Source organism: Aquarana catesbeiana, linkage group LG12, assembly GCF_042186555.1.
Source record: "Aquarana catesbeiana isolate 2022-GZ linkage group LG12, ASM4218655v1, whole genome shotgun sequence".
In the NCBI taxonomy this organism is placed as follows: domain Eukaryota; kingdom Metazoa; phylum Chordata; class Amphibia; order Anura; family Ranidae; genus Aquarana; species Aquarana catesbeiana.
Window position 1 is genome coordinate 225,073,890 of NC_133335.1, and position 7,171 is coordinate 225,081,060.

General features: G+C 51.1%; 1 protein-coding gene across 1 annotated transcript; it reads right to left on the reverse strand.

Moving 5' to 3' along the window:
• Positions 1–2,735: 2,735 nt before the first annotated feature.
• LOC141113608 (E3 ubiquitin/ISG15 ligase TRIM25-like) lies at positions 2,736–4,454 on the reverse strand. Its single transcript, XM_073606811.1, has one exon. It carries the CDS (start codon positions 4,288–4,290, stop codon positions 2,875–2,877), a length of 1,416 nt encoding a protein of 471 aa, XP_073462912.1. The 5' UTR covers positions 4,291–4,454; the 3' UTR covers positions 2,736–2,874.
• Between the last annotated feature and the right edge of the window lie 2,717 nt (positions 4,455–7,171).

Here is a 7,171-nt window from a genome sequence, read left to right on the forward strand (position 1 = left end):
GGGCTTACATTGGTACTCCCAGGGCTGGTACTCAGGGGAAACATTGGTACTCCCAGGGTTGGTACTCAGGGCAAACATTGGTACTCCCAGGGCTGGTACTCAGGGCAAACATTGGTACTCCCAGGGCTGGTACTCAGGGGAAACATTGGTACTCCCAGGGTTGGTACTCAGGGCTTACATTGGTACTCCCAGGGCTGGTACTCAGGGGAAACATTGGTACTCCCAGGGTTGGTACTCAGGGCAAACATTGGTACTCCCAGGGCTGGTACTCAGGGGAAACATTGGTACTCCCAGGGTTGGTACTCAGGGCTTACATTGGTACTCCCAGGGCTGGTACTCAGGGGAAACATTGGTACTCCCAGGGTTGGTACTCAGGGCTTACATTGGTACTCCCAGGGCTGGTACTCAGGGCTAACATTGGTACTCCCAGGGCTGGTACTTGGGGCTAACATTGGTACTCCCAGGGCTGGTACTTGGGGCAAACATTGGTACTCCCAGGGCTGGTACTTGGGGCTAACATTGGTACTCCCAGGGCTGGTACTTGGGGCTAACATTGATATTTCCGGGGTTGGTACTTGCAAGGCTAACATTGGCACTCTCAGGGCTGAAATTGGTAGTCCCAGGGCTGATGCTCATTGCCAACATTGGTAGTGCGTCTGGTACTCAGGTCCAACATTAGTACTCCCAGGGCTGGCACTTGCAGGTCTGGTACTCTGGGATAACATTGGTACTTGCAGGGCTAACATTGGCACTCCCAGGACCGGTACTCATGGCTAACATTGATACTCCAAATGCTGGTACTCGGGGCTAAAATTGGTAGTCCCAGGGCTGATGCTAATTGCCAACATTGGTAGTCCCAGGGCTGGTACTCGGGGCTAATGTTGATACTCCTGGGGCTGGTACTCAGGGCCAACATTAGTACTCTCAGGACTGGCACTCAGACTATAAAAAAGAGCACTTGGTGGTAATTCATGGTGGCTGCTGAGAGCCCCCAACACCAGTCTGGAAGCTGGGCTTCTCATTTAAAGCAAACCTGTCATTCATCATCAAATCTGGTTAAATTGAATACAACTTGTGTCTTATATAATTTCCAGATTCTGGTGACACAAGCCCTCACTCACCCACCTCCCATTGGTCACTGAGGTCGTCCACCAGTGATAAGTAAATAGCAAAGTGCAGGGGATAGGGGGAGGGAGGGCCAGTGCCTAGTGGTTAAGTGTCTAGAGGAGCCAGACTTTGTATGCAAACCCTGTAACATGCATGAAGATGCCCCTTTAGGTGCCTTCATTTTATTCCTTTAAGCCGTATAGTAGCTTTCACAAAATGACAGGTTCACTTTAAGGCTGTGCCTGGTGCTGAAGTGGCTAGCGCCATTATTTGACCCAACAGCAGGGGGAGCATCAGATGCTATTCTGCATCCACCACCCTGGAAGCCTCAGAGATTAGGGATGGACCGCTCTGTACTTATTAGCTGCAAATGTCTGCATCGGAGACCTCTGGGTTTATTTTAGAGACAGAATTTACCAAGGTTCCCTTTGCTGGCCACCAGGGCTGAGCAATTTCAAACCACTTATTCTAGACTGGGTCTCCCATCTTCAACCCTCCCCCCCAAATAAAGTCAGTTTGCCTTCCCCTTTAGCAGCAATGACTTCAATATAACACAATAATATTATGGTGGAAAAAAAAAAAATATGGAATATACTCTCTACAGAGCTCCCCCAGCAAAAGGCAATACAATTGTGGGTGAAAACCTCAAAGAAAAAGTCCATAATACATATTAAAAAGTTCAAAAGATAGATATCAGTATATATTTATGTACTTTTGGAGGAAGCTCCACCAAAAACAGGAACAGGTCTCTAAGAATACATAAAATGAACACAAGGGGCGCCTGCTAAGTGTAGCATAAGTGAATGATTTATTATGCACTCTTGCTGGCAGCTACACCCAAGACAGGATCAGGTCTTGAAGTATACAGAAAATGAACACAAGGGGGCGCCTACTAAGTGTATCATAAGTGAATGGTTTATTGGTACTCAAACAGCCAATTGCAGACTCACATGACAAAAAGAGCCATCTGTATTGGGTAAAGTTCAATCCACCTGGGAAACCGCATATGACAGGTAATAGCGTGCAGCCAGTAGATGGATGAATAGAATGCCGAATTCACCGATCCCGGAAGCAAGAAGAAAACCACCCTGGAGAGCAGAAACGGACATGACGCGTTTCCGATCTCTATTGGCTCCTTTATCAAACCAAAAACTTTTTTTTGTTTGATAAAACGAGCCAATAGAGCTCCGAAATTCATTACCATAGCAACAGGTCCACCTAGGTGTGACGTCATACCGTCATATCTGATTCCGTGCTCCAGGTTGGTCTTACTTCCGGGATCGGTGGAGTAAGGAGAAAACCACCCTGGAGCATGGAAATGGATATGACATCACGCCTAGGTGGACCTGTTGCTATGGTAATGCGCTTCAGAGCTCTATTGGCTTCATTAGAAAACCCCAAAAACGTTCTTGGTTTGATAAAGGAGCTAATAGAGCTCCCAAACGCATCATATCCAGTGCCGTGGTGGTTATCTCCTTACTTCTGGTATCGGTGAATTCGGCCTTCCTTTCATCTACTGGCTGCACGCTGTTAACTGTCATATGCGGTTTGCCAGGCAGATTGATCTTTATCCACCACAGATGGCTGCAGATGTGAAAGTCTGCATTTGGCTGTTTGAGTACCAATAAACCATTTGCTTATGCTACACTTAACAGGCGCCCCCCTTGTGCTCATTTTATGAACTCAATAAAAGGCACTCATGGAAGCACAAGGATGGTTGCGTTAGGTTTCTGCTCTTTGTATCAATAAAACAAAAGGTCTACGTTTCTATATTACGACCCTCAACCAGCAACCGTCATTGCACAGCCAGTATCCAACCCCGAATACAGCATAGAGGGGCTCGGTGAAAGTGGTGGTGAAGGTGTGGAGCAGTTGGATGGGGTCAGACAGCTCATAAAAGGAGATCTGCCCGGCCTCATAATCCAAACAGATCCTGAATTTAATAGAGGAGAACAGGTGGGGCGTTGTGGTAACTTTACCATCATGCATCACAGAATACTGGTTATTGTAGAGTTTCCGTAAACACCAGGATTTGCTGCTGTCCCCCACGTAGGACTGATCACCTCGTCTGTCCACACTTTGATAGGCCACTCCGATTCTCCAGTCCCCGGATTCACTGGTCTCCACATCCCAAGAGTGCTGCCCCGAAGAGAAACTCCGAGAGCTCAAAACCTGATTATACTGAAACCTGGCCGGAGTTTCCAGTCGATTCTGGTACGCCGCTGACCACGTCAAGGTCTTCAAGTCAGGAGACAAACGAACATTATTGGCAGCCGTTTCCAGGTCAAATAAAATGTCGGTGTCTTCAGGGACATCATCTCTCTCAGTGTCTGGAGTCTCGGAGATCAGACCCTGATACAGATCTTCTACAGCATCATTTTCTCCATTGCCGTTACCCCAAATGTCCAAATCATGATCCAGTAGGATGGTTAGAGAGTCGGTCTCGATGCACAACTCTGCCACTTGGCCTATCTTCTTGGTGAGATCCATCTTCTTCAATTCCAGCTGCCGGATTAAGTCAGAGATCACCTGCAAGGCCTGCTGCTCCCTGATGACCCTCCGGTGTTCCCACAGTCTGTGGATCTTCTTCTCGTTCTCCTCTTTCTCACAAGTTAGTTTCTGTAGGATGTCTCGAAGTTTCTCCTTCTTCTTCTCAGAGGCCTCATCTAGTGACTCCACTTGGTGCCCCTGGTGGTCCCCGTCCAGCCGGCAGGATACGCAGATACAGACGGAGTCCTGCCGGCAGTAATACTTCAGGATTTCCTTATGATCAGAACATTTCCTGTTCTCCAGGGAGGCCCTGGGCTCTGATAAGACGTGTTCTGGTGCCGTGCTATGAACTCGCAGGTGATCGTCACACAGAGAAGCCTCGCAATGCAGACAGGATTTGATGGCTGGGACAGAGGAGCGGATACAGTATGTACAGGAGACCCCCGCCACCTCTTTTCCTTGGACGGATCTGAAATGCATCACCACATTGCACAGAGTGACGTTCTTCTGCAGAGTCGAGAGATCCTGGAAAGGTGACCTGCACTCAGGGCAGCGGTGAATTCCGAACATCTGCGTGTTCAGGTAATGATGGATACAAGGCCGGCAGAAGTTGTGTCCACACGGCAGCGTGACGGGGTCAGTGTACATCTCTAGGCAGATGGAGCAGTTCAGCTCATCTCTCACAGACGCCATGGCTGAAAACCAGGAAGGAATGAAACCGAAAGTGTTTTCTGCAAGCCAATCTAACCTGTTTGTCCTACTTGCAGAGAGACAAGGAGGAGCTTAGCACAGAGACAAGGACGAGCCTAGCAAAGAAACGAACATGAGGCCAACACAGAGACGAGGACGAGCCCAGCACAGAGACGAGGACGAGCCCAGCACAGAGACGAGGATGAGCCCAACACAGAAACGAAGATGAGCCCAGCACAGAGACGAGGACAAGCCCAGCACAGAAACGAGGATGAGCCCAGCTCAGAGATGAGGACAAGCCCAGCACAGAGATGAGGGCGATTCCAGCACAGAGATGAGGACGAGCCCAGCACAGAGATGAGGACGAGCCCAGCACAGAAACGAAGATGAGCCCAGCACAGAAACGAAGATGAGTCCAGCACAGAGACGAGGACGAGCCCAGCACAGAAACGAAGATGAGCCCAGCACAGAAACGAAGATGAGTCCAGCACAGAGACGAGGACAAGCCCAGCACAGAGACGAGGACGAGCCCAGCACAGAGACGAGGACGAGCCCAGCACAGAGACGAGGACGAGCCCAGCACAGAGACGAGGACGAGCCCAGCACAGAAACGAAGATGAGCCCAGCACAGAAACGAAGATGAGCCCAGCACAGAAACGAAGATGAGTCCAGCACAGAGACGAGGACAAGCCCAGCACAGAGACGAGGACGAGCCCAGCACAGAGACGAGGACGAGCCCAGCACAGAGAGGAGGACGAGCCCAGCACGGAGACGAAGACGAGCCCAGCACGGAGACGAAGACGAGCCCAGTACAGAGACGAGGACAAGCCCAGCACAGAGACGAGGACGAGCCAAGTACAGAGATGAGGATGAGCCAAGTACAGAGACGAGGACAAGCCCAGCACAGAGATGAGGACAAGCCCAGCGCAGAGATGAGGACGAGCCCAGCACAGAGACGAGGACGAGCCCAGCACAGAGACGAGGACGAGCCCAGCACAGAGACGAGGACGAGCCCAGCACAGAGACGAGGACGAGCCCAGTACAGAAACGAGGATGAGCCCAGCACAGAGACGAGGACAAGCCAAGCACAGAGACGAGGACGAGCCAAGTACAGAGACGAGGACGAGCCCAGTACAGAGACGAGGACGAGCCAAGTACAGAGACGAGGACAAGCCCAGCACAGAGATGAGGACAAGCCCAACACAGAGATGAGGACGAGCCCAGCACAGAGATGAGGACGAGCCCAGCACAGAGATGAGGACGAGCCCAGTACAGAAACGAGGATGAGCCCAGCACAGAGATGAGGACAAGCCCAGCACAGAGACGAGGACGAGCCAAGTACAGAGACGAGGACAAGCCAAGTACAGAGACGAGGACGAGCCAAGTACAGAGACGAGGACAAGCCCAGCACAGAGATGAGGACAAGCCCAGCGCAGAGATGAGGTCGAGCCCAGCACAGAAATGAGGACAAGCCCAGCACAGAGATGAGGACAAGCCCAGCACAGAGACGAGGACAAGCCCAGCACAGAGACGAGGACAAGCCCAGCACAGAGACGAGGACGAGCCCAGCACAGAGACGAGGACGAGCCCAGTACAGGGACGAGGATGAGCCTAGTACAGAGACGAGGACGAGCCAAGTACAGGGACGAGGACAAGCCCAGCACACAGAAGAAGAGGAGTCCAGCACAGAGACAGAAATGAGTCCAGCACAGACAGGAGGATGAGCCCAGCAGAGAGATGAGAATGAATCAGCAAGAAGACCAGAACAAGCCCAGAACATTATTCTTCTTCTTATTATTATTACATGGGATTTATATAGTGCCACCAGTTTATGCAGCGCTTTACAATATAAAAGGTACAATACAATAAAATACAAAAGGATTAAGAGGGCCCTGCTCAGAAGAGCTTACCATCTAATAGGGTTGGGCAGGTGGTACTAAAGGTTGTAACTGTGGGGAATGAGCTGATGGAATTGGTAAAAGATTTGTTGGAGACGTGATAATCTTTCCTGAAGAGATGAGTTTTCAGGGATCGCCTGAAGGTAGCAAGAGTAGTGGATAGCCAGACTAAAAAAGTAAGGGATAGCTGGACAGATGAGAACATAGACCAGAATGAGCCCAGCGCAGAGGCCAGGAGAAGCCCAGCGCAGAGGCCAGGAGAAGCCCAGCGCAGAGACTAGGAGAAGCCCGGTGCAGAGGCCAAAAGAAGCCCAGCACACGATGGCTGAGCCCAGCAGAGAAATGAGAATGAATCAGCAAGAAGACCAGAACAAGCCCAGAACATAGATCATAGACCAGTGCAGAGACTAGGAAAAGCCCAGCGCAGAGACTAGGAGAAGCCCAGTGTAGAGACTAGGAGAAGCCCAGCGCAGAGACTAGGAGAAGCCCAGCACAGAGATTAGGAGAAGCCCAGTGTAGAGACTAGGAAAAGCCCAGCGCAGAGACTAGGAGAAGCCCAGCACAGAGATTAGGAGAAGCCCAGTGTAGAGACTAGGAAAAGCCCAGCACAGAAACAAGGAGAAGCCCAGTGTAGAGACTAGGAGAAGCCCAGCACAGAGATTAGGAGAAGCCCAGTGCAGAGACTAGGAGAAGCCCAGCGCAGAGACTAGGAGAAGCCCAGCATAGAGACTAGGAGAAGCCCAGTGCAGAGACTAGGAGAAGCCCAGCGCAGAGACTAGGAGAAGCCCAGTGCAGAGACTAGGAGAAGCCCAGCGCAGAGGCCACGAGAAGCCCAGTGCAGAGACTAGGAGAAGCCCAGCGCAGAGGCCACGAGAAGCCCAGTGCAGAGACTAGGAGAAGCCCGGTGCAGAGGCCAAAAGAAGCCCAGCGCACGATGGATGAGCACAGCAGAGAGAATGAATCAGCAAGAAGACCAGAACAAGCCC

Bases quoted from the DNA above. Each gene is read 5' to 3' on its own strand.
- LOC141113608 (XM_073606811.1), bottom strand. From the start codon at position 4,290: ATGGCGTCTGTGAGAGATGAGCTGAACTGCTCCATCTGCCTAGAGATG.